The sequence below is a fragment of the Elgaria multicarinata genome, chromosome 1 (genome assembly GCF_023053635.1).
Source record: "Elgaria multicarinata webbii isolate HBS135686 ecotype San Diego chromosome 1, rElgMul1.1.pri, whole genome shotgun sequence".
Classification (NCBI taxonomy): Eukaryota; Metazoa; Chordata; class Lepidosauria; order Squamata; family Anguidae; genus Elgaria; species Elgaria multicarinata.
In genome coordinates, this window is record NC_086171.1 from 154,966,846 (window position 1) to 154,993,539 (window position 26,694).

At 42.2% G+C, this 26,694-nt stretch overlaps 1 protein-coding gene across 1 annotated transcript in view; it reads left to right on the forward strand.

Annotated features, from left to right (window-relative positions):
• The window catches only part of ERI3 (ERI1 exoribonuclease family member 3), a 247,474-nt gene that overhangs the window by 50,771 nt on the left and 170,009 nt on the right, over positions 1-26,694 (forward strand). Inside the window, exon 5 of the mRNA XM_063136972.1 lies at positions 896-987. Coding sequence (XP_062993042.1) covers positions 896-987 — 92 coding nt within the window. The remainder of the gene's footprint in view (positions 1-895; positions 988-26,694) is intronic.

Genomic DNA, 26,694 nt, shown 5'->3' on the forward strand with positions numbered 1-26,694 from the left:
ATAATTCATTCTGGGAGTGGAGTTGAGGCATACCTGACTATATTGCTTGGAGTTTCATTGACATGTTACCCTGAAGTATGTTCTGCATTGGCAATCTCTTTGTGGCAGGAGTGTGTGGAAATACATTTCACAAGCTATTCGTGTATATGAATGAATAATGGTACTTCTTTCAAGTTACAGAATACGATACTGTCTATCCAAGGCAGAATTTGATCAGGGAATAAAATGTGTTATTCTGTTTGATGTTAAGTTTGTTGCTTTGGTTTGTGTGCATTGTCTTGCCAGCTAATCTACATGAAGTGAAAACAAGCAGTCTGTATGCTAGTGTGGCATAGCAGGTAAACCCTTAGTATGTCTGTTGCTGAAGAGAGATTTGAACACAGATCTCTGGTACCTGAGAACTGTTCTTGGTTTCACAGGAACAAAATGGGAATTGGCTTTAAATAAACATTGCAAGGATTGTACAGCATCTAAAACTAATGAAAAATGTGAATGGAATATAAAGAAGGGGAGGGTATATTGAAGTAGGACCTATTGCATCTGCTAGTTTACCGTGCTATCTTTTAGGGGGATAGAAGGGAGGTCAGGGCACACAGGAGATGGCTGAGCAATATTAATGTATGGTGACTATTCTGTAAGCAAAAGTGTTGTGATGCCTGATAAAATCACTCCTTCTCTGGCTGCTTGATGTCTCCTATTGGAAATCTTCAAAGGTCCAAGCATACTTTCATAGAGATGAGGAGGCGAAGAGAATGAGAGGGGAGTAGGGGGGCAGCCATGTCGGATAAGATCACAATTTTCTTCCCTTGTGATTGTGAGGCTTATCAGCATTTAACTGTTGCGTCTCTTTTCCAAGTCTCAGAAAGCTCATCTCTCTTCTGTCTGTTTTTTTCAGAGGGTCGAGGAGTGGATGGCAAAGGAAGGCCTCTTGGATCCCAGTGTCAAGTCGATTTTTGTAACCTGTGGAGACTGGGACTTGAAAGTAATGTGAGTATGCAGTGGAGGATTATGTATTCATGGTGTGATGACTCTTGCTCTCAGCAAGGATTCCTTTTGTAGTAGGATATCCATATGCCTCTGATTTTGGGGATGCACAGGTTGTTTTGTGCTACCATCCCTCCTGTATCTTAACTTTCCAACTGCCACAATGCTTTTTTTGGAATAAAACATCTTCAAACAGTCTATTACTGATGCATGTCCAGCCACTCACGTCAGCTCTGACTCTTGCCATGTCATTCTCCCTTTGCCTACGTACCAGCATGTGTCCATCTCAGAGACATCATTAGGGAGCAGGCCACATCAGTGAGGAAGGCTGGCATGCTCCTTTAGCTTGGAGGGATATATAAGATGTCACGTCCTTGGCATTACCAGAAGAATTTAAATGGTGGGCTTTGATGCATTACAACTTTCCAGCATTCCCCCCTCTAAATACCCAAGATCATAGAATCATAGAATAGAATCATAGAATCATAGAATAGCAGAGTTGGAAGGGGCCTACAAGGCCATCGAGTCCAACCCCCTGCTCAATGCAGGAATCCATCCTAAAGCATCCCCAACAGATGCTTGTCCAGCTGCCTCTTGAAGGCCTCTAGTGTGGGAGAGCCCACAACCTCCCTAGGTAACTGATTCCATTGTTGCACTGCTCTAACAGTCAGGAAGTTTTTTTCTGATGTCCATTATTCCTTGTCCTGTACTCTGGGAGGATCGAGAAGAGATCCTGGCCCTCCTCTGTGTGACAACCTTTTAAGTATTTGAAGAGTGCTATCATGTCTCCCCTCAATCTTCTCTTCTCCAGGCTAAACATGCCCAGTTCTTTCACTCTCTCTTCATAGGGCTTTGTTTCCAGACCCCTGATCATCCTGGTCGCCCTCCTCTGAACACGCTCCAGCTTGTCTGTGTCCTTCTTGAATTGTGGAGCCCAGAACTGGACGCAATACTCTAGATGAGGCCTAACCAGGGCCGAATAGAGAGGAACCAGTACCTCCCGTGATTTGGAAGCTATACTTCTATTAATGCAGCCCAAAATAGCATTTGCCTTTCTTTCAGCCATATTACACTGTTGGCTCATATTCAGCTTGTAATCTACAACAATTCCAAGATCCTTCTCGTTTGTAGTATTGCTGAGCCAAGTATCTCCCATCTTGTAACTGTGCCTTTGGTTTCTATTTCCTAAATGTAGAACTTGGCATTTATCCCTATTAAATTTCATTCTGTTGTTTTCAGCCCAGCACTCCAGCCTATCAAGATCACTTTGAAGTTTGTTTCTGTCTTCCAGGGTCTTAGCTATCCCACCCAATTTTGTGTCATCTGCAAATTTGATCAGCGTTCCCTGCACCTCCTCGTCCAAATCATTAATAAAAATGTTGAAGAGCACTGGGCCCAGGACTGAGCCCTGCGGTACCCCACTCGTTGCCTCTCCCCAGTTTGAGAAGGTTCCATTGATAAGTACTCTTTGAGTCCGATTCTGTAGCCAACTGTGAATCCACCTAATAGTTGTTCCATCTAGCCCACTTTTAGCTAGTTTGTTAATCAGAATGTCATGTGGTACTTTGTCAAAAGCTTTGCTGAAGTCAAGATATATGACGTCCACAGCGTTCCCACAGTCCACAAGGGAGGTTACCTTATCAAAAAATGAGATCAAATTTGTCTGACAGGACTTGTTCTTGACAAATCCATGTTGGCTTCTAGTGATCACCGTATTGATTTCAAGGTGTTTACACATTGACTTCTTTATAATCTGCTCCAGAATTTTCCCAGGGATGGATGTCAGACCGACTGGTCTGTAGTTCCCAGGTTCTTCCTTTTTGCCCTTTTTGAAGATAGGGACAACGTTAGCCCTCCTCCAGTCGTCCGGCACCTCACCCGTCTTCCATGATTTTGCAAAGATAATAGACAAAGGTTCTGAGAGTTCTTCCGCTAGCTCCTTCATTACTCTAGGATGCAGTTCATCGGGCCCTGGAGATTTGAACTCATTCAAGGAAATTAGGTGTTCTTTGACCATTTGTTTATCAATCTCAAACTGTAATCCTGCACCCTCAACTTCTGCTTCACTTTTTTCAGCGGGGTCATAGACCCGCTTTTGGAAGAAGACTGAGGCAAAGTAGGAATTGAGCACTTGAGCCTTTTCTTTGTCATCTATTATCAATTTGCCATCCTCATTAAGCCGTTGAACCATCATTTCTTTCCTCTGTCTTTTATTACTCACATCTGAAGAAAGCCTTTTTATTGCTTTTAGCATCCCTCGCTAATCTCAGCTCATTCTGAACTTTAGCCTTCCTGACGCCATTTCGGCACTTCTGCGCCACTTGTCTGTACTCTTCTTTTGTAGCCTGGCCTTCCTTCCACTTCCTATATGTATCCCTTTTTGTTTTCAGGTCATTTCTAAGCTTTTTGTGGAGCCACATTGGTTTCCTCTGTTGTCTTCTATCTTTTCTGCTTGTTGGAATTGTTTGTAACTGTGCCTTTAAAATTTCCTTTTTTAAATACTCCCACCCATCCCACACTCCTTTTCTCATTAGGCTCATTTGCCGTGGGACCTTATTTATCATAGTTCTGAGTATATTAAAATCAGCTTTCCTAAAATCCAGAGTACGTGTATGGCTACACTCAACTTTTGTCTCCTTCATAATCAAGAATTCAAGTATGATGTGGTCACTTTCCCCCAGAGTTCCCGTAACTGCCACTTTATCCACTAAGTCATCCCTATTGGTCAATATCAAGTCAAGGATTGCCGATCCTCTAGTTCCTTCCTCCACTTTCTGTAGGAGAAAGTTATCACCCACATATGTCAAGAATTTCTTGGAAGGGCCGCTTTTGGCAGTATTGGTCTCCTAACAGATATCAGGGTAATTGAAGTCCCCCATCACTACTACATCACACTTCCTTGAAACACTGGCAATTTGTTTCTCAAAAGTTTCATTCTCGTCTTCTCCTTGATTGGGTGGTCGGTAGTAGACTCTGATTATCATGTTCTTTTTATTTCTTGCCCCATTTATTTTAATCCAGATGCTCTCGATGGGGCTCCCAGTCTGATCCGCCTGTATTTCTGTGCAGGGATAGGTATCTTTAACATATAGTGCAACTCCACCTCCCTTTCTATTTCTTCTGTTCTTTTTGAACAAGTTATATCCTTCAATTGCTATATTCCAGTCATGGGAGTCATCCCACCAAGTTTCAGTTATACCTATCAAGTCGTATTTGCCTTCATGTAATAAGAGTTCAAGTTTGTTCTGTTTGTTTCCCATGCTCTGGGCATTAGTATATAGACATCGAAGACCATGTGTTTTATAGTCTGGCTTTGTTCCTACATTGTTGCGGACACTATTTTGGGGCACTATTGGACTGTTCTCTGTGGGGGGCGGAGCTTGGCAGCCATGGCGGTGGCAGGTCTCTTCTGAGACTCTGAGCGGCGTTGCCGGAAAAAGCAATTATCTATTTTTTAATGGGCATAAATCTTTGAGCAAACGACAGGAAATGATTATAAAAGCTATCGGAGCTGGAAAGTGTTGAGAAGAGCCGATGGGATGAGGTGAGCTTGACGGAATGTCTTTATAAACTGCAGAGGCAAAACCGAAAGTAAAGTAACATGATTGATGTCGCAGTTTGAAAAGAAAGAACTTATGCTTGTTAGACGTTGATCTGATTTACAGCGATCCTCACTTCTCATCCTTTATCTTAAGTTGGAAAGATTGAAATACTGGCTTTGAAGTTGTTTGCTGTAATCTTTGTAAAGTGGAAAGTGGAAGCTGTTTGCGGTGTGCCGAGAAGGGGGGGGTGAAGGGGAAGAAACAGCATTCTGTGAGGGAGATGTGGGATTTTGAGAAACTGTGAATGATTGGATCTGATCCCCTCTAGTGAATGCTGTTGTGAACTGAATATATTTCCTCCCCCTCGGGAAGAAGGTGGTGTGTTTGGCACATAGAAGAGAAGCCAGTAAAAGTTGCTAAGGAAGTGGGGGCTCTAAGATTTATGCCCTACTCAGAAGGGTCCTATGTCCAACATTAAAAAAAAGATTAAGAAGTGGGAAAAGTTGAATATACAAAAAAAGAAACCTTCAAATCATAATTTAACCCACCTCTCCCACCTGGAAGATACAGCCCCTGGAACAGACCAGGAAGACGAAGTTATAGACCCAGTTTCTTTGGATACAGTACCAAATAAAGAAAAGAATATGGCTGAAGGGGGAAAAGCAATGGACAGCAACTTTCCCTCCCTAGCAGAAATTAAGGCAGTTATTGTAGAGAATAATATCATCATTTTTAAAAAAATGGATCTGCAAATGAATGAATTTAGACAACAAATGCGTGTTCTTTCGGATAAGACCGCAGAAAACTCGGATAAGATCAAAGAGATAGAGGCAAAAGCGGAATTGGACCAGAAGAAGCAAGAGGCTTTTGAAAAATCAACAAATATTCAATTTAAGGAATGGGAATTACGTCTGATCGCCTTGGAAGACCAATCTCGTAGATCTTCAATTCGAATAAAGCAGCTGAAGCAGATACAAGGAGAAGATCTTAGAGAAATCATTCTGAACTGGTTCAAAGAGCTGATGCCTGACATACCAATAGATGGATCGGATCTGGACCGAGTCCACCGCGTGGGGGGGCAAAACTACAAAGGGACTAGAGATATTTTGGTGAAATTTGGTAACTATTATAAAAAAGAGCAAATCATGAAAGAATTGAGATCTTTGACCCAGTTACAATATAAAGGCAAAGCAGTGCAAATTTATAATGATCTTTCTCAACATACATTAAATTGGAGACGGAGTATTAAACCAATAACTGGAATGTTAATGCAGAACAAAATTCCATACGCATGGGGTTACCCGGTTTTCTTAAGATTTACATATGGGAGGAGGGAACACAGAGTAACCTCATTGGATCAAGGTAAAGAATTGCTGAAGAGGCTGGGTCTGGATGGGGAAGCAAATGGGGCTGGAGTGGGTGGGGGAGGGAATGAGGCTGGGACATCTGGAGAGTAAGAGAATTGTTAATTATGTTTGGAGATAATTGCAAATAGAAATGCTAATATAGAAACCTGCCGGCCAGGCGCAGCACTGCCTCCCCCCCCCCTTTAAAGTAGATGGCTGGAGTACTAGACTCACGGGGATATGGGGGGGGGGATTAGAGTGGGGGGGTGGGGAGGGGGGGAAGGTAGGAGAGGAGGGATTTGGGTAGGAGGGTGGGGGTTTTATGTATGGAGTTTGTTTTTTTATGTAAGCAAGTTTGAACTGCTGAGCACAAGGGATCGGAAGAGATTTCAAAAGGGTGATTATGGATAAAAAGATAAAGGTATCAACACTCAATGTTAAAGGTTTGGGGGCAGTCGTGAAAAGGAAGAGAATAGAACAAATGCTTAATAAAGAGGGATCAGATATTATAATGGTCCAAGAGACACACCAAGGCTCCGAGAATTCGAATATGATAAAATTAAAGTGGTTAGCCTATTATGAAAAGTCATTAGGGACATCGAAAAAAAATGGAGTGGCCACTTTGATTTCAAAAAAAAGTGGGTTTATATTAGAAGAAGTAAAAAAGGATGATAAGGGCAGATATCTTATGTTAAAAGGTAAAATTGAGGGAAAGGTCTATACTTTGATTAATGTTTATGCCCCAAATGAGAGGCATAGAGAGTTTTTTATAAAGTTGTTTAAAGAAATAGAAGAATTTAAGGAGGGGTATGCTATATTAGCTGGGGATTTTAATATGGTTATGGATAATAAACGGGACAGGTCAAATCCCACTAATGCTGAAAAGAGGAACAATATGACTATATTGAATAAATTAGTAAAAGAAAATGATTATTTAGATTCGTGGCGTTTACTTAACGGGAATAGGCCTGGATTTTCATACTTTTCCCCAGTTCATCATACATACTCCAGGATAGATTATATATTTGTTTCAAAAGATTTTGCAACGAGGATCTGTAAAATGGAAATGGGGGTAATAAAAGTAACTGATCATGCCTTGTTAAGTCTAGAATTTACAGTTAAGAAAGATTATAAAGAGGCATATAGATGGAAGCTGAATACAAAGATATTGAAATATAATAAAATAGTAGATAAAATTCGGAAGGAACTGTCGGAGTCATGGGAAATTAATGAAAAAGGAGGAACAGCTGGGTCAGTCATTTGGGACACCATGAAGGCTGTAGCAAGAGGAATCTGTATTAGAGAAACATGTAGTTTAAAAAGACAACAACGTGCAGAACAGGAAAAGTTAGAGATAGAAATTAAAAACTTGGAGGAAAGATATTGGCGAGTTAAAGATAAATATAAATTAGTGGAAATACAAGCTAAGAAGAAACAATTAGAAAATTTAAATATAGAAGAGATTCAAAAGAATTTAATGTATATGAAAAGGGAATATTTTGAAAACAGTGATAAGAACTCGAGGTTGCTTGCCAAGCTCACACAAAAAGAAAAAGGGAGGAATGGGATAGAAACGTTGAAAGATAGCCGAGGGAATTATTGTCATGCAATGAAAGCTAAAATAAAAAATTTTCAGGAATTCTATCAGGAATTGTATAAGGGTAAAGAAAGTCAACAAGAAAAGGTGGAGGAGTATATTGGAAGGTTTATAAAGAAGGGAATAAAATTAGAATATAAGGAGTTAATGGAGTCAGTAATAACTCAAAGAGAAGTTGAAGAGGTTATTGATAAGTTAAAAGTTGGTAAATCACCGGGAGCAGATGGTTTGGGTCCAGAATATTATAAGGTCTTCAAAGACTGTTTAGTTCCAAAATTAATGGAACTTTATAATAGGATATTATCAGGAGAGAAGATACCTGAATCATGGGAACATTCAGTGATAATTCTGATCCCAAAACCAGATAAAGATTTGACTAATCCCGATTCTTATAGACCTATTTCTTTAATAAATCAGGATGCTAAAATTTTTACATCTATTATGGCCAAACGGCTAAATAAATTTTTGGCAGAATATATAGGAGCAGATCAATGTGGGTTTGTGGTAGGAAGGCATATGCATAATTTAGTGGGTAGAGTTTTAAATGTAATAAATGTAATTAAAAAAGCAAATATTAAGGCAGGTATTATGGCATTAGATATTTTTAAAGCTTTTGATTGTGTGAGCTGGCAGGCACTAAAGAGTATTATAGATAAATTGGGATTTGGAAATAAATTTAAAAATGTAATAGAACAGCTATATTCCCAAAATACGGCGGTAGTGGTGGTAAATGACGGACTTACTGAAAAGATACGACTAGCCAGAGGAACAAGACAAGGATGTCCGCTCTCGCCGGTCCTGTTTGTAATGGTTATGGAAGTTTTGGCGAAGGCACTAAGGGAGGATGAAGAGTTAGAAGGAATTGGAGAGGTAAGGGAAATAAAGTTAAACATGTTTGCGGATGACACTTTATTGACCATTAAGAATCCATTAAGAAAGTTAGAAAGAATTAAATATCAGTTGAGGGAATTTGAGGAAATTACAGGGTTAAAAATAAATTGGTCTAAATCAGAGATGATGTTGTTTAACTATACCAAGAAGGAAGAAAAGGATTGGGAATTTAAGGGAATGGAATTGAAAGTTAAGAATGAGATTAAATATTTGGGAATTAAAATTACAAAAAATTTAGAGAATCTTGAAAAGGAAAATTTAACGAGGTTAAAGAAAGAGGTATTAGAGAAATTGGAGAAATATAAAAGATTAAATTTATCTTGGTTCGGAAGAATAGCCTTAATAAAAATGAAGATATTAGCTAAAATTAATTTTGTATTTAGAATGGTACCTATAAAAATATCAGAAACCGAGATAAAAAGTTGGCAAAATATTATTAATAAATATTGTAATGGAGAAAAGAGAGTAAGAGTGAATAAAAATAATTGGTACCTAAGCCAAAAAAAGGGGGGAATGGGTCTCCCAAACATAAAATTATACTACGTAGCAAATAGATTAAGACATGTTGTAGAAGCAATTATGGGAGTAGGAGATTTATATTGGATGGAAGAAAAAACCATAAATAAGGTAGAGATGAATTTGGAGAATGTTTTTTTTAAAGACGGAGGAAGAAAGTGGGTTGGAAGTATAGATAATCCACTCCTGAGGACTCAATGGGAAATTTGGAGTAAATTTAAAGGGAAGCTGCTTCCGAGCAACTCTCCCTTAGCACCGATAATAATGTTAAAGAATTTCCCAGAGGATCTAAAGGGTAGATTATGTAAAATATTAAAAGAGAAAAATAAAATAAGATTAAAGGATTGGGTAAGAGATATTAAAACAAGAGAGGATATGGAAAATTTGTTAAAGGAGAAGAAGCTATCTTGGCTAGAATATGGTCAATTAGAGCAATGGAATAAAAAGTGGATTAAAGATAATAGAATGTGCAGAAAGATGACGAGGTTTGAAGAATTAGTAGTAAGTAAGGAGGAAGGGAAAGGAGGGAGTATAGTTTCAAAAGGATTAATGAGTGAAATATATAAAATATTGTTAGAGAAGGAGTTTAGAGAGAATACAGAGAAAATGGTTTGGGAATCAGATTTGAAGATACAAATAGGGCGACAGAGCTGGGAGGGACTATGGAAACAAAGAGTGTTGAGAAGTTTATCAGTAAGAATAAAGGAGAATTATTTTAAAATCCTATGGAGGTGGTACCTAACCCCGGTTAGATTGAATAAGATAAGTGATCAACATTCAGCAAATTGTTGGAGAGGTTGTGGGGAAAAAGGAACGTATTTACATATGTGGTGGCAATGCAAATATGTACAAAGATTATGGAAGATGGTGTTCTCAGAAATTGAAGAAATAGTGGGAATGAAAATAGAACAAACACCAAAAATAGCATTGCTGTCACTATTTGAAGATATAAAGTGTGGAAAAGGAACTATAGAGCTGATATCGAATTTGTTGGTTGCAGCACGACTGATGGTAGCTAGGAACTGGAAGATCCAAGGGGAATATTCTATTGAGGAATGGTACAAAGAAGTATGGGACATAGCCATTAATGATAAACTGACATGTAATATTAAGTGGAGAAAAGGCGTAACTAAAATAAATGAGTTCGAAGGAATTTGGAAACAGTTCCTAGTGTTTGTGTTTACTAAGGGAAGTGGGAAACCACCAGCAGAAGAAACGATTAGATTTTGGACTCAAGAATGATCCCGAGGTGGGGGGTGCACTTTTATGTTAAGAACGAAGATGTTGTAGTATGATAAGGTATATGTAATAGTTTTTGATATTTGTACTCAACAATCATTCAATATGTATGCAGCAGATATTTGATGTTTTTCTTTTTCTTATTGTGTTTTGTTTCAGTTATATTTTGGTAATGTTTATCTATGTTTATATAGTGTTGAAAATGAATAAAAATTAAAAAAAAAAATGGACTGTTCTCTGTACTGTGGTGCCTTGGCCTTCATCCATTGTTGCCTCAAGGTTTACGTCTCCTGCCCCCGTAAGATTCTGTTTAAAGCCCTCCTGATCAAGTTCTTCATGCTGTGGCCGAACACATTCTTTCCAGCCCTTGTGAGGTGCAACCCATCCCTTTCCAGCAGTCCATGTTCCAAGTAGCGTAGCCTGTGGTCCCAGAATCCAAAATTCTCATGTCGGCACCACCTTCGCAGCCAGTCGTTCATCCGGAGTATTTTTCTTTCCCTTTCTAATCCTCTTCCAAGAACCGGGAGGATGGATGAGAAAACTACCTGGGCCCCAAAGTTCTTGAGTTTCCTTCCCAGAGCTTCATAGTCTGAAATGAGTTCTTCGTAGCGCTGCTTGGTGACATCATTTGTTCCCACATGGATGAGAAGAAAGGGGTATGTGTCCGTGGACTTTATGAGTTTCGGTAACCCTTCAGTCACATCTCTAATCTGTGCTCCAGGGATTCAGCACACCTGGCAAGTCCATGGGTCTTCACTACATACTTGGGTTTCAATCCCACGCAGCAGGGAGATGGCCAACTTACATTTCCTAACCTGTTCAAGGTCGGTCCCAATATCATTACTGAATATTATATCACGGATTTGGCGAACAGGTAGGGCGTGTAAGGTTGTGACTGAGAGAGGTGAATAGGATGACATCAAACTTCTACCAGTATGCACCCATCCCTCCCTGTCCTGTAGGTCCAAAAAGCACATTTTTGCCAGGTGTTGCTCAGGCATCAGGCAGAGTTTTTTCATATAAAGAATTTATTTATTTATTTATTTATTTATTTATTTATTACATTTTTATACCGCCCAATAGCCGAAGCTCTCTGGGCGGTTCACAAAAATTAAAATCATCATAAAACAACCAACAAGTTAAAAATACAAATACAAAATACAATATAAAAAGCACAACCAGGATAAAACCACGCAGCAAAATTGATATAAGGTTAAAATACAGAGTTAAAACAGTATAATTTAAATTTAAGTTAAAATTAAGTGTTAAAATACTGAGTGAATAAAAAGGTCTTCAGCTGGCGACGAAAGGAGTACAGTGTAGGCGCCAGGCGGACCTCTCTGGGGAGCTCATTCCACAACCGGGGTGCCACAGCGGAGAAAGCCCTCCTCCTAGTAGCCACCTGCCTCACTTCCTTTGGCAGGGGCTCACGGAGAAGGGCCCCTGTAGATGATCTTAAGGTCCGGGTAGGTACATATGGGAGGAGGCGTTCCTTCAAATAACCTGGCCCCAAACCGTTTAGGGCTTTAAATGTCAATACCAGCACTTTGAATCGGGCCCGGACCTGGACTGGCAGCCAATGAAGTTGTAAAAGGACTGGCGTAATGTGATCTCGCCAGCCAGTCCCTGTTAGTAAACGGGCTGCCCTGTTTTGTACCAGCTGAAGCTTCCGGACCGTTTTCAAAGGCAGCCCCACGTATAACGCATTGCAGTAATCCAAACGAGAGGTTATCAGAGCATGGATAACTGTAGCTAGGCTATCACTGTCCAGATAAGGGCGCAGTTGGTATATCAGCCTAAGCTGATAAAAGGTGCTCTTTGCCACTGAGTTCACCTGTGCCTCAAGTGACAGTTCTGGATCGAAGAGCACCCCCAAACTACGGACCCGATCCTTTAGGGAGAGTGCAACCCCGTCCAGGACAGGGCAAATGACAGATTTATGTACACGAGCTCTCAGGGAGGGGATGCCTATTTCTGTTCTTAATAGTGCTCCAGGCATATTATGTGCCACTGCCAAGAGAGTGCGTAGAAAGTTATTCTGTATAACTTGATCATGAACAGGCAGAATGCAAGATGACAACAAGAACAATTTCTCGTGGGCTTGAACCACATTGCAGTCTGTCTGAGAGACTATTCTCTTTGAGAATGGTGACTATTTAGCTTGAAGATCAAGGAAAGTTGCATTTCATGCTTGAGAAGGGTTGCATGTGTAGGGTAAATATTGATTCTGAATAACACACTTCTCCTTTGATCAGATTTAAAATGGGGGCTTCCCTTCTTCCATCTGGAAGGATACTGACTTCTGTGCATTAATGTTAAATTAAAAGCAATATCCCTGAGGCTAGCATACTTTTAATCTAGGAAGCCCTGTATGGTTTGGGGCCTGATTAGCGTGGGTATTTTTTATAGGAAGATCAGCTAGAACACTTCAGTTAACAGCAACAAAATGTAAAGTTGAAGGAGCTGATGGGGTGATTTCTGAATTTCCACTATGTTTGAAACTAACTAACTTGGTCTGTTGTAATATTAGATTATTGAGCTTCACAAAATGGCTGGCATACCCTGATGTAGAGGGGTTAAGTATATAAGAAGAGCCCTGCTAGATGACACAACAATCTGGTCTAGGATCCTGCTTCCTTCAATGGCCAACCACGGATTCCTATGGGGAAAGCCCCAAAGCTGGACATGAGAACAATAGCCCCTTTCCATTGTTGTTCCCAGTGACTCATATTCATAAGCATGGTGTCTCTGATCCTGGAGGTCACATATTGACTAGTAGCCGTGGACAGCCTTATCCTTCATGAATTTACCATCACCTTTTAAAGCCATCTAATTTGATGGCCATCACTACAACTTGTGAAGTTAGGAATTTTTACCCCTCTGTGTATCATTTGACACTTAACACTGAACTGCATTTGTTATTTTATTGCCCATTAATTCAGTTTGGACAGATCCTTTGAAGCTCTTTGCAGTCCAGCAAACTTGGCCATGGCATTGCTCACCCCCTAATTCTAGGTCATTTATGAACAAGTTAAAAAGCATTGGTCCCAATACAGATCCGTGGGGGCCCACACTTCTTTCATTTTGAGAACTGTCTACTTGTTCTTTAACCGGTTTCTGATCCATAAGAGGACTGGTCCTCTTATCCCATGACTGCTAGGTTTACTCAGGAGCCTTTGGTGAGGGACTTGGTCAAAAGGTTTTTGAAAGTCAAAGTATAAAATGTGTACTGGAACACCCTATGCACATGCTTGTTGACACTTTTGGAGAACTAAAGGGATAGTGAGACAGTGGAGAAGTGGTTTCAATAAGATCTAAACCATGTCAAGAATGGGTGTCAATCTTTAAATGTACTGTTGTTGATACCCACTGCTCACATAGATCACTCCTGTTTTATGGAAAGTTGGTTTGGAAGCCGTTATATGAAGAGTCTGCTCAGGCCTGGCCAGTATTGATTCTTTCCTACCAGACACAGAGCCAAAGTGAAGCGACAAGGGTGCCACTCCTTCACCAGCTGCCTTTACCAAGCTTACCAGTCACTTGGTATGAGGCTTTTTTCTTAACCATGTTAAGGGGGGAAATGACCTATTGTTCCAAAATAAAAATTAAACATTAATTTAACATGATTTCAATAATTGTAAATATCATACGTTAGTGTTGAGGACATTTTGTCAACCATCCATTCCGTGCCTGGGCCATATGCCCTTCTCGCGGCTCTTGAATAAGCAACTGTAGCATGACTAATTATATGCCTTAATTGCGTGCATGTACACAAAAAGCCATCTCTCCCTAGATGTCACAGTAATATCTACACAAACAGAAAATATTGGGGTTTGTGTGAACTGGTATTTGCTTCTCTTAGCAGAGTGCTGATGGTAATATCACATGAAAATGTTTGTGGGTTTGACAATGCTAATCTCACAACCACTTGGCTTTCCAATCCAGCCCCTTGGCTTTCTAAATCAGGCATGGATTTCTCTCAGTTCTTCTTCGTGGTCTCTGTGCATCACACATATGGGCTCTGCACCTGCGCGAAGCCCTGCTTCAGGAATTTTTTATACTGTATTTCTTTGATTCTAAGACGCCGTCGATTCTAAGACGCACCCCATTTTTAGAGATGTTTATTTGGGGAAAAAGGGCATCTTAGAATCAAAGAAATACTTCCCTCACCGCCCAGCCAACTTCCTGCCCCCCCCTCCGCGCTTTCTTCTAATGGTTGTGTCCTTTTCTTTTTTCCCTCTGTGAGAGAAGAAACTGCCATTTGCGCAGGAAGAAGGGGGGGGGGCGTTGAAACAAAGAGTAAACTTGACTCTCCAGTCCCGCTCTTTACTTGTCTGTGCACCATGGGACAACGACATGCGAGTAAGTCCCATGGAAATCGATGGGACTTACGAATAAATTTGCCTAACAAAAAACCAGGCGCTTACCCAACCAGCTCCTCTTCGCTCGCATGGCTCGAGGCTGCTGCAGGAGCTTCCTCTTTTCCTCTTACTGTATTGCTTCGATTCTAAGACGCCATCGATTCTAAGACGCAGTCCATTTTTAGAGCTGTTTATTTAGGGAAAAAAGTGCGTCTTAGAATCGAAGAAATACGGTAGCTAAGAGCCATTTGGGCTGGGAAACCCTCCCCTCTCTACTGCACATGTGCAGGAGGGTTCCCCCCCAGATTCCCCAGTTCTTCTTCGACTCTCATCGTGACAGCCTCATTGGGAACTTCTCTCTCAAACAAACAAAAATAGCTAAGACTACCTTCTTTACTCTATCTTCAATCCTTTTCCCCCTTTTTTCATCGTCTTCTACTTCTTTCTTTCCTTAAAAAAAAATTATTTTTTTTACCTCATTCTCTATCCTTCCACTTTATTCTCTATCCTTCCACTTTATTCTGGACCGCATGGGCCCCAAGGCCCCATTCAAAAAAGTGTGCCCATTGTGGGACGAAATTGCCACCCTCAGACAGCCACATTTTCTGTGTCATTTGCCTTGGAGAAGGACATAAGGCCCCCATTGCCAAGCCTCTTTGAAGCAGACGAGGCGGCATCGGGTGGACAAACTGCGGGCTGAGCTGTGGGCACTGAGCACTTGGGGCGGTAGATAAACCAACCATGGCTTCTCAAAAAGAGCCATTAGTGCCTCCAGCTCCTGTCGAGCCATCAATAAGTCAGGCTGACAGACCCCACTAGGATCCCCCTGCAACACCAGGGCGATCTCTGACTGCTTCGGTAGCAAAAAAGCTATCCAAGAAAGCAAGGACTCCGAAGTCCTCAGACCTTGCGAAGCAAAAGAAGAAGGCAAAATCGTCCCATAAGCACGATCGCCCTACGAATAAGGCTTCGATGTCGACTATACTATCGCTGTCCACTCCTGTCCCACCATCGACAATACAAGCGGCTCCGACAGTCATCGCTCCTTCGACGTCGATGGTCGAACCGATACCGACCCAATCGTTGTCAGAAGGCGAAATTAGGGATAATACATCCCTCCAGGGCAAGGACCGAGGACGCTCAGCAATGGGATCGAACAGATGCTCACCCCCAAGGCACTTACCAGTTAATGTAGAACACAGACATGGTTATCGAAGATCGCCAATGCCCTTCGAACATAATCGGAATATTGCCATTCGCCTGACTCAGTCCACTCCATCGACAGTCGATATCGGGATAGTGAATGCTACTACTATTCAAGACGATAATGCTCCCGATCTTCTGTAAGGGAATGGGAAAGACAATCAGAGTGGTCCCTTCCACCGAGACCTACTTATTATTATAGGGATTGGCACGACGTCCACGATCGATATCAACGAGAAACTCGAGCATCAGCTCCTCGACGTAGACAAACACCATCGGCCACGGTTTCAGCACCACAAGAGGTCAGCGAGACACTACCAGCTCCACTAGCCATTACGTCAGTAGATTCTGCACCTCACGCCGCTCAACATCAAGAAGCAACACTTCCTGATCTGCAGCGAACTGGAGGAATTCAGACTGTACAAATAGCCTCATCTCCTGATGCAGGAGAAGACTACTGTTCAGATTAGGCCTCTTGCACTTCGGCTGCCCCGTCAATACCATCGCCAGATGCGATAGTGGAAGCACAGGGATCTGTCTCCCCATCCAAGGGACTGGGACACTTTGCAGACCTCATTCAAAGAATGGCTCAAGCATTGGGCATAGAGACTCGACAAACAATAGAAAAATTAGTCGATCCGGTCTTCGGCGCTATATATACAGAAGCAACAACACCCATCGCTATTCCCTTCTTACCAACCTTGACTAGGGTGGTAAAAGAATCTTGGAAAAACCCTGCAGCACTACAACCATCGTCAAAACAACTTGACAACATGTACAGAGTTTTAGACAAAGAAGCAGAGTTCCTGTTCACACATCCCCAACCGAACTCTGTAATTGTGGAGTCGGCACAAGGCCGTTCACAAAGGGTACATACAGCACCTGTCGACAAGAAAGGTCGATGTCTGGACCTAATGGGCCGTAGGTTCTATTCAACTGAGTCCCTAAGCCTTAAGGTGTCAAACTACCAAACAACAATGTCCAGATACCAGTTATTTTTGTGGGACAAGATGATGTCACTATGTGACAACTTGGGAGATGATCAGAGGGAGTTGGCAAGAGTATTCCACTGAGAAGCTACTAGAATGGCACATCAGCAGATAGCTACAGCAAAACATCAAGCTGATTGTGGCACAAAGACTATGGTAGGAGCAGTGGCCCTTAGAAGGCACACCTGGCTGAGGTCGGCAGGTCTATCACAAGAAGCCAGAACTCGAATTGAGAGCCTTCCTTTTGATGGCACAGGCCTTTTTAACTCCACAACTGACGAGGCCATGGATAATGTTCAGAAGGCCAGGGTTACAGCAAGGAAGATGGGAATAGGCTCGACTCAACAACAGTTCAAGCCTAGAAAATGGTATAGACAATCGGGATTCAGCGCGACAAGATTCCAACCTGACAGTCAGTCGTTTAAACAACCTTCTCTACCTCAGCAAGGAAAGAAGCAGTTTCTGACATTGAAACCCAAGTTTCAACGTCGTAAACTGGACTACACACAAAATCGACGCCTTTGACTCCCCTATTCGCATCACCATGAGCACCCCCTTCGGCGACCGTCTCTCGACGTCGAGGGAGGCATGGAATTGAATCACTTCAGATAAGTGGGTGCTCTCCATCTTCGAAAACGACTACAGAATAGAATTCAATTCTTTACCACCCTGGGGAGTCCAGAGAACAACTACACCATCGACGCCACTTCAGCAGGAGGTCCGCTCACTTCTAGAGAAGGGAGCAATACTGCCAGTACCAAAAAGACAATTAATGAAGGGATTCTATTCCCGATATTTCACCATTCCAAAACCCGATGGGAACATCCGCCCTATATTGGACCTATGGGAGGTCAATACCTTCATAACATCAAAGAGGTTTCGTATGGTCTCCCTTCCCACGATATTACCACTACTCACAGAGAAGTCATGGTTTGCCTCCATCGACCTCAAGCACGCTTATTTCTATATAGCCATTCACCAGGACAGCCAGCGATACCTACGCTTCGCCATCGGCCAGCGTGCTTTTCAATTCCACGTCCTGCCATTCGGACTTTCAACAGGACCCAGGGTGTTCACAAAATCTATTGCAGTGGTCTGTGCCCACCTGAGAAGTCAAGGAATACAAATTCACCCTTACATCGACGACTGGCTCCTAGTAGCAGATTCAAAGCATATCCTTCAATACGTTACGTACAAGATCTCATGGTGGAACTAGGGCTTCTGATAAACATAAAAAAGTCAACCCTCCTTCCAACCAAAACCAAAAAGTTTATAGGTGCAATTTTGGATTCATACGCCACCAAAGCATTCCTGCCAGTCGACAGGGCAATGTCATAGAAAACCTAGCAAACGACCTGATGAAACAACAAAGAACCATGGCATACGCAATACAGAGACTACTAGGGCTGATGGCATCGACCACCATGGTCGTCCCATTTGCAAGGCTCAAGATGAGACGTTTGCAGCTCTGGTTCAACAAGGTGTTCAACCCGTTAAAGAACGCCAGACGCGTCTTTCTCTCCTTACCACCGACAGTGACCAAATCCTTGAAGTGGTGGACGAACCGACAGAATTTGATGAAGGGAATACCATTCAAACCATCGATGCCAACGAGGTCGATCACGACGGATGCCTCGTACACAGGATGGGGAGCCCATCTCCTTAAGAGTACAAGGGCTCTGGTCAACAAGGGAGAAAAGGGCGCACATCAACTACCTCGAACTGCTGGCAGTCCAAAAAGCACTCAAAGCATTCGAAACCGAGATACACAACCATCATGTTGAAGTGACTTCAGACAACACGACAGTCGTGTTCTATATCAACAAGCAAGGGGGAACGAAATCCCTGCCCTTAACCAAACTCACCATACACATATGGGAATGGTGCATTCGATGTCGAGTGTTCCTCACTGCAGTTCATATAGCGGGGCTGTCCAACACACTGGCGGACACCCTCAGCAGACAGTCGTTGATAGTTCACGAATGGCGTATTCATCCTCAGGTCATCAAGGAACTATTCCACCTCTGGGGACAACCGGACATAGATCTGTTTGCAACGGGGAACAACACAGTATGTCACCAATTCTGAAGCAGAGCAGGGATGGGAAGAAAATCACTAGGGGATGCATTCCTCCACAAGTGGAACTATCATTTCCTATACCTATTAATTCCCTCTGATAACGAGAATTATTATTGCATAATCTTAACCTCTTGGTGGCCCAGACAGAATTGGTTCGCAACCCTACTGAACAGGTCACAAGGTCTCTTCATACGGCTGCCAATGAGACGGGACCTTCTGTTCCAGGATCAAGGTCAAATATGTCACCCAGAGCTCGACACCCTACATATGACAGCGTGGAGGCTGACCCCTCAGTAGGGACAGTGATTTGGCAACCAAGATCCAAACGGTTTTGGACACAGCCCTGAAACCGTCAAGACAGAAAAATTATAACAGAAAATGGTCTGCATTTACTGCCTTTGCCTCTGAACGAGGGTTTTTACCCTCAAGCTGCCCTGTTCATCAGATCCTGTCCTTTTTATTAGTTTTAGTTGACAGAGGCCTGAAAGTTTCCTCTTTAAAGGTATATTTGGCAGCTATTTCTACTTTTCATGACTACGTTGATGGATTTAGGTTTTCCCCCCATCCTACTGTTAAGCGTTTTTTAAAGGGTTTGTTAAATTTAAACCCACCAGTAAGGACTTTTTCGCTGTCATGGAGTTTATCAGTGTTTCTGCATGCACTTTCAATGAGACCATTCGAGCCATTGGCAACTACTGACTTACGTCTTCTTACTTAGAAGGTGGTTTTTCTGGTGCCAATTACGTCTGCAAGATGCGCCAGTGAACTATGTGCATTAAGAATAGACAAACCTTACCTGGTTTTCCACCTTGATAAGGTGGTACTTCGTCCTGATGTTCAATTTTTACCAAAAATTGCCTCCAGTTTTCATGTTAACCAAGACATCATCCTACCAACCTTTTTTCCTTCCCCTTCATCTACCTTGGAAAAGACGTTACACTTATTAGATGTCAGAAGGGCCTTGGCTTTCTATAAGGATCGCACTGCTCCCTTCCGCCAGTCACATCGGTTATTTGTGTGTCATGGACAGAACAAAAAAGGCCTACCAGTGTCATCTCAGAGACTCTCTTCATGGTTGGTGCAATGTATTATCCTGGCCTACCAGTTACAGAAATTAGACCCTCCGATGTCAGTCAAGGGGCATTCTACTAGAGCTGTCTCCACATCATCTGCCTTTCATCGTGGCATCACTGTTCCAGAAATATGCAGGGCAGCAACATGGGCTTGACCAGTGACGTTTGTGTCACACTACAAACTGGATGTCAGGTCAAGATCCGACTGCTCTTTTGGTAGAGCAGTGTTGTCATCTGTATTCACCTAAGGACACCAACCCTCCTCTGGTGAGTAAAGCTTGCTAATCGCCCATATGTGTGATGCACAGAGACCATGAAGAAGAAGGACAGGTTGCTTACCTGTAACTGTGGTTCTTCGAGTGGTCATCTGTGCAGTCACACAACCCATCCACCATACTCCCCTCTTGGTGTCCATCAAGTATTACTAATGTTACTTCTAGCAGTTTTTTCAGGTATACCTGCAGGTGTCTATATTCCTCAGATGAGGCCTTCAGGTCTCAGAAGAACTGGGGAATCTGGGCGGGAACCCTCCTGCACATGCGCAGTAGAGAGAGGAGGGTTTCCCACCCAAAATGGCTCTTAGCAATAGAAAATTCCCGAAGCGGGGCTTCGTGCAGGTGCAGAGCCCATATGTGTGACTGCACAGATGACCACTCGGAAGAACCACAGTTACAGGTAAGCAACCTGTCCTTACAAGAAGCATGCTCAGAGAATCCTTGGACGCTTACTCGTTGGCCTGATTAACATTAACCTGAAAAATGGGGAGTGAACTGGCACGAAAAGGCCTGATGTTCTTTCAGACAAAATAATTGCTTTTTCAATTTTTGTGTTAACAGAAACATCTGTATATGAGCCGTATCTAGAGTTAGATTGTCATGTGCAAAAGCCAACATAGATTGGCGGTGTTGCTGCAGGGATTCAGCAGGGTTTAACTCTCTTTTTCAAACTTTGACTTGGAACAATTTGAAGAATGCCTGCAAGTGCCATCGCTCCTCCATTCTTTGTTACTGGGCTGATAGTCAAATTTTCTCTGGGGATGAGTTATAAGGATGTGTAATTATGTCATATTTTTTTCCACGTGACCCACTTATTTCCTTTCTTAACATCTGGCCTCAAATGTGAAATGCAGATGAGCAGGTCAAGCCTCTACATCAGGTGTGGGCAGCTTTGCAGGGTCCAGGGCCTGATTCCCCCCCTCCCCACTGAAATTGTTGTGGGGGTGAGGGAAAAAAGCCTGCATTTTCACTTTAAAACGTGCACAATCCCTGACATGCTTTAGCAAAAATGCAGCTTTCCCCACTTGCTATGGCTGTATGTTGCCACAATTCAGCAGTGCCAATTTGGGGGCAGTGGGGGCACAAAAAGGGATGGGAGGCGCGTGCAGCCCAAGTGTTGCCCACCCCCACTCTAGAAAGTAAGCTGCTCACATGTAAGTGGATGCCCCTGCAAATGGCTAATTGATCCTTAGATTAAACATGTTGTAGGCTGTGTTCTTGGGGTGGGTGAGGAATTTGTATGGTTGATGCTCAATTCTCCTGCTCCATAAGGAGGACATTTTGTGCTTTGCCAGCATGTGCCTGTTGTCTCCAGAGGCATTGCTATATTTCTTCATCATTCCAGTCTTCACAGAAAAAGTCTCAAATTGTACACATACACCCTCAAAATTGCCAGAGTAACCAAGACAAATAAATTAACCTATGTACAGGTATATGGTTTTTAGTCATTTAGTCTGATTGCTGGAATCTCATGTTCTGGTTATCAAATGCCCAACTTGCTGGTAGTATTTTCTCCGAAATTCATTGCATTCTGTCCAGGATGGAAGCTAATAATACTGCTCCACTGGGGCAACTTGTCCAGTTTTGGTCGTTGCATTTTAAGAAGAATACAAACAAACAGGAGAGGATTAGAAAGTGAGCATCAAAATGATAAAGAACTTGGAATGCATAAATGCACAGAAGCTGAGTGAAACTAGCTTTGATGAGGGTCCATTTGCCGTTTGCAAATAGAATGTGAAAAAAAGGCTGTTGTAGAGAAAAGAATCCATTAAATACAGAATAAGAAGCAATAGTTTAAAATGGTAGCAGGTCTTATTTTATGTTGGATGCCAGAAAACAAAACAGTTTCTTAAAAACAGTTGAGCAACAGACCAGGCTGAGGAGTTGTGTAATCTTATTCAATGGAGTATTATAACTTCTGTCTGTGGTGCTTACGTGTAGGAAATCCTGCCAAATGGGACTTGACAAAAAAATATACTTACAGGTCTTTGTACCTATAAGGGAAAAGGCCATAATGGGGATTTTTTTCTCCCTGTAAGAAGGATTTAAGGTTTGGTGGCCAGCAGGAGACACTGCAGAGCATTTTTGAGTCTGTTAACATCATTCATTTTGCATGCATTTTCATCCAGGTGGGAGAAAAGACAGCTCTAGCTTCTCAAGATGCTATGAATGGCTCATTTCCCCTCTCCATTTCCTTTTTTATTTTACACAATAGCTTCAGAGGCTGATGGTTAGGCTGTTCATTCGGCATTGCTGGTGCCAAGTTGGGGGGGGGGGAGATCTTGTGATTCCAGCTTCATGGCGGTGAGGGTTTCAGCAGCTACCTGTTAGTGAACAGCCCGTCACTTTATCGCAGTGAAGATTGGCTGCGACAGCCGTAGTGGCATCACATCCGATTAGCTGCGTGTCAGAGAACATGGCTTGAGCTTGAGTGAGAGAGCGCTTGCTGCCAGCCCTGACTCGTCTCATTTCCCCGTTTACTTTTATCCATCACTACAAATGCTGAGGCTCCCCCTGAACTAATTAAGTTTGCATGTGTTTAGACACATTGCCAAATAAGATTTAGCAAAGCAGAACTGAGCTACATCTCTTTTCAAATGGGATTGGTACAGAGCTGTTATGCTGCCTCAAGGACTAAAGGAGGCACAGTCGTTTGGATGTGCAGTGTACCTAGGATGTATTCCTCAGTGTAGTTCAATTATATTTTAAGAGTACACTGGAGGGGAGCTAACCAGTACGCCATTACTTTGCAAAGGATTAACAGCTGTTCTGCTTATGATAGGGGAGCGTGTGAGTTTGCAGAAACTATATTAGTTCACATCCAGATGGGGAAAGAAAGTCAAAGGCCAGGGAATCAAATAAGTTGCAAGAATACTATGGTAGGGTTAATGGGTATTAAACATCTGATTCCAGATAAATGCCAGGTGGTATGTTTTTTGGGGGGAAATGTTCTGCACTTCGTTACTCCGTAATTGGCATTTGGGGCAAACAACCAAAATCTATTTTGGTGTCTATTTTTTCAGTGGTACACATGCAGAATCTAATAAGAATCTGTGGCACTTTTCCAATGCTGTGCATCCTCTTTCTCTCCGTGTGTTAGGAACTAATTCCAGACTGTTATCTGCTGTTGTAGTAAGGATTTTATTTTAGGACTTTCATCATTTAATGGGGCGAGAATCGCATGCCTGGAATGTTTTTTGTTTTTGTGTTTGTTTGATGCTAGGGTAGACTCAGGGATGCCTAGAGCACATACTTTTCAAGAAGGAACAAAGGTAGAGGACTCATCATGGGATGTTTTAAATGCTGATGAAAGGGCTGCAACTGGGATTGGATTTCCTGTGATGAATGTAACCACTTTTGGTCTCTGGATCAGATTATGTACTGGATATCTTACAAGAGATTAGGGGCCAATGATCTTTTGAGCCAGCCAGGAGTGTGCTGTGGTAATGACTCCCTTAAAGGATGGCCCAAGGACTGAGAGGTGCAAGTGTGAGTTAACCAAAAAATGCTGTTAGTCTGACCTGTTTAGGGATACTTGGAGTGACTGGAAGGGAGGATGATATGGATATTAAACCCCTTTGTCCTTGCAAATGGGATGAGATCTAGCAGATTTAAGTCAATTTACAGAACAGGTAACTACTTCTAGAAACAGCAAGTAACTATCCATTGTTGTACTTTCATTTGTTTTCTCAGGGGTGCTTGCTAACATGTGAATAGGACATTAAATGCTTGGGAGAGTATTGTGTTCCATGCTATGCTTTGGAGGTGCTGGGGTGAGCACATAGACAAAGAAAGAGTCCCTCTGTATTGTAGCTTTTAGTGCAAGGGTGGGGAACATGTAGCCCTTCAGATGTTAGACTCCAACTCCCATCATTCCTGGCCATGTCTTCTGGTATTAGTGGGAGTTGGAGTCCAACAATGTCTAGAGGGCCACAGGGTTCTCATCCCTGTTTTAGTGGAATGGTAATCGTTGGTTGGGAAGGTGGTAGCATTACTGCTGTAGAATGGGATTATCCTTCTGCGGACACATCCTATAACAGAATTCTCAAGCTGAATTCCAAATTCACACAGTCCCAGTCAGCATTTTTGCAACTGAATTTGTTGGACTAATGCAGCCTCACGTAAAACACGTTGCAGTAGTCTACACAGGTGGTTACCAGGGCGTGGAGATAGCATGGAAATAGCAAGGCCTCTGTCCAATTAGGGTTGTAGCTGGCTTACCATCACATCATCTTGTGATGCTTCATGGTTCTGATGCTTTTCATTAGGAGTTGACAGCAGTTGTAAATATCTAGGCATAGGTGAATATTCAGCAATGTTAGTCTCTACCTAAGATGGTATCATAAGCCCATCTGAGTATTACCTGGAAGGCTCTGAGATCCCATCCCACCCACATCCCACCCAGTGGTTTATTAGCTGGGATCAGAAAATATATGCAGAATCTGTATCCAGCTTTTGCATGGGTGAATCAACTGGCTTCAGACCTCCACTGATCAGCATGAATAGGGCTTGCAAAAGAGAGACAGCTGTTCCCATCCTGCTCAATCTCCTTCCTTCCTTGTTAAGATGCAATTTCTTTAACGAGGAAAAAGCTCCTGAGTGGGAACATCACCTTTCTGAAGGCTTGTCCTGACAAAGGCATTTCAATATCAACAGAGTCTCATGTCAACTTTGGCAAATATGAGTCACTCATTCTAAAACCTCCCCCCACTAAGAGAAAGAAAGAAGCCCATGCACCGAAGAGCAAATGAATCATACTCCACAGCTTGAATATATCATGACAGCAGTGGATCTAATGAGAGAGGGCCATTCATTCTGGGCGTAAAGTTTCCGCCATTGACACAGAAATGCTATTAATTAAAGAAAAGCTACCTGAAGCTAAAGATAAGAGGCAGTAGACCTGCCAGGCTGGAATATACGAGTCGGGATTCAGCCTTGTTAAGCTTATGGGACCTTAGGCCTGAGAGCAAGTGCTGTGGGAAGGGGATCCTTTTGGCTTGGTACAAGGAGCTACTCAAGAATGAGAAGCTGTGAGGCTAAGCTTGGACTTGGTGTAATGTAGTGAGGGATTTGCAGCAAAGTTTAATGTACCTCAATTCTTACGAGCAATGAGTTGTACACCCCGTTACATAGCATTGTAACATGCTTGCTAGGAGGGTCAGTTAAAGGAGTTGCTTAGGACTCATGCTTATTAGACTTGCCTCTGAGCACTTATGCTCTCTGTATCTCTGTGGCAAATTCTCTGTTCCAATAGTATCGGCCGTGTGTGTGTCAGCAGTGGCATTGTACTCTTTTCTCAAAGTGAACCAACATCTTGTGAGTCATTCTTTTCTGACTGCTATGTCTTGAAGCATTGTGCTGTTTCCTGGCGAATACACTAACAGAAGAAAGGCAGCCTGTCTAGCACCATCATTATGATCCATGAGAACCAGAAGTAGAGCATAGATGTCTCAACCTTGTCGGATTTTCTGGAAACCGATGCAGACTGCATTCAAACGAACATATCTGGTTTAATAAGCTGAGATATGAATGAGTCTTCTGCCCAAGCATTCAGCTCCTTCTCATGAGCTGGCAAACAAATTAGGAAATCTCTTGTTAGCCGTACTTTTCCATTTTGTCCGATCCAAAAAACTATGGTTAATAGCTTAAGAATAAAACAAGCTATTAAACCAAGTGTTTAATATCCTGGCTTGTTTTGAAATGTATAACTCTAGTTTCTCTGTTCAGATAAAAGGGGAAACCATGGTTGGCTAACATGAAGGGATTACAGGCATGGATTACATCTTCATATATTGCTCAAAATATCAGCTTATTAAATTGGGATATAATTGTCCAAACAAGAAAAAAAGAGAAAAGGGAAGGGTATTAAAGGATTGGACATGATAGAGGTTTATAAAAGTATGCATGGTTTACAGAAAATAGGGTTCTTCTCTCCCTCTTTTATAATAGAATTCAGAGTTACCCATAAAAATGAATGGCAGTAGGTTTAGGACAGGCAAAATAAAGTACTTCTGCTCACAACACATATGAACAGTACAATTGTTGTATGTTTGTTTAGAATTAAGTCCTACTTTATTGAGTGAAGCTTGTTCTTGAGTCAGTGAGTATAGGACTGTTACCTAGCTCATGGAATATGCTGCTGCAAGAGGTCACGATGACCACTGGTTTAGATGGTTTTAAAAGGGGATTAGACAAGTTTGTGCAGAGTAGGTCTATAATGACTATTAGCCATAATAGGCAAATGGAGCGTTCCAGTTCAAAGGCAATATGCTTTCCACAGCTTCTCTACTGTGGCTTAGCTGGCCCTCCAGTCTGATCCAAGGCCAGGAGGGCTCCTGGGTAATGTTTGGGAGTGAGTTGGACAAGTGGACCAGTCAATCTTCAAAAGGTAAATGCTGTAGACATCTGAGATAGTTATTAGTCCAGTAGACCTAATGTGCAGACAAGGCTTAACCGTAAATGAATTACACCCAAAATTATTCCACTCCTACTTTGTTCAGGATAGTATTCTACATTAAATATCCAAAAACTATAAAGTGGGCCTGAAAAAATGGTGACCTTATTTGTTTTTTATATAATACTTCAATGAAACTCAAACA